Source organism: Octopus bimaculoides, chromosome 3, assembly GCF_001194135.2.
Source record: "Octopus bimaculoides isolate UCB-OBI-ISO-001 chromosome 3, ASM119413v2, whole genome shotgun sequence".
Taxonomy (NCBI): domain Eukaryota; kingdom Metazoa; phylum Mollusca; class Cephalopoda; order Octopoda; family Octopodidae; genus Octopus; species Octopus bimaculoides.
The window spans coordinates 150,390,221-150,390,902 of NC_068983.1; the positions used below are offsets into that span (position 1 = coordinate 150,390,221).

Sequence of the window (682 nt, forward strand, 5' to 3'; positions counted from 1 at the left end):
TATGCATATATCCATACATATATGTACATACCTACATCCATATGTATGCATACATGCATATATGGTTATATATATATATATACATTTTTATTAAATCGTTCAAGTCGAAGCCTTCTTTACATAAGCAGAATCGATTGTTATTTAGAATATATACATATTTAACGGTAAAAACTTTAGTGACAAGAACTTTCAACGACAGAAGATGGAAATTGAAAATCGAATACAAAAATTACGACAAAAATCTATATGTAAAAAAACACACACACACACACACACAATCAGTATTATAATTGTAAGTCAGCTTTTATGAATATACAGATATACAAAGATTATATATCTATACACGTATCTACGTATATATATAGTGTGTGTATAATACGTTATATATATATATGTATACTAAAAACTCTAGAAAGAGGACATCTTTTTTGCTTGTTTTTTTTTAATATCGTTTCACTTCCACCAGCTGTTTCAAACGAAATTATCCAATAAACAATCTAACAGTGCACAAGATATTCAAGAGGCACTCACCTGCATTCCGAACCATGGATTCATTTCATATGTAGTTCCATTGGAGATAATCCCGCTGGACATTTCTCCTTTAAAGACCCAAACTTATAAAAGCTTCACTCGAAAATAGTCACATCCGTTTCATTTTCGCCGGAAGTAGTGCAAGTGTCAG

At 30.5% G+C, this 682-nt stretch overlaps 1 protein-coding gene across 1 annotated transcript in view; it reads right to left on the bottom strand.

Annotated features, from left to right (window-relative positions):
- Window positions 1–682, bottom strand: part of LOC106873708 (TGF-beta-activated kinase 1 and MAP3K7-binding protein 1) — a 31,636-nt gene extending 30,954 nt beyond the window's left edge. The window contains exon 1 of the mRNA XM_014921181.2: window positions 532–682. Coding sequence (XP_014776667.1) covers window positions 532–594 — 63 coding nt within the window. The 5' untranslated portion in view covers window positions 595–682. The remainder of the gene's footprint in view (window positions 1–531) is intronic.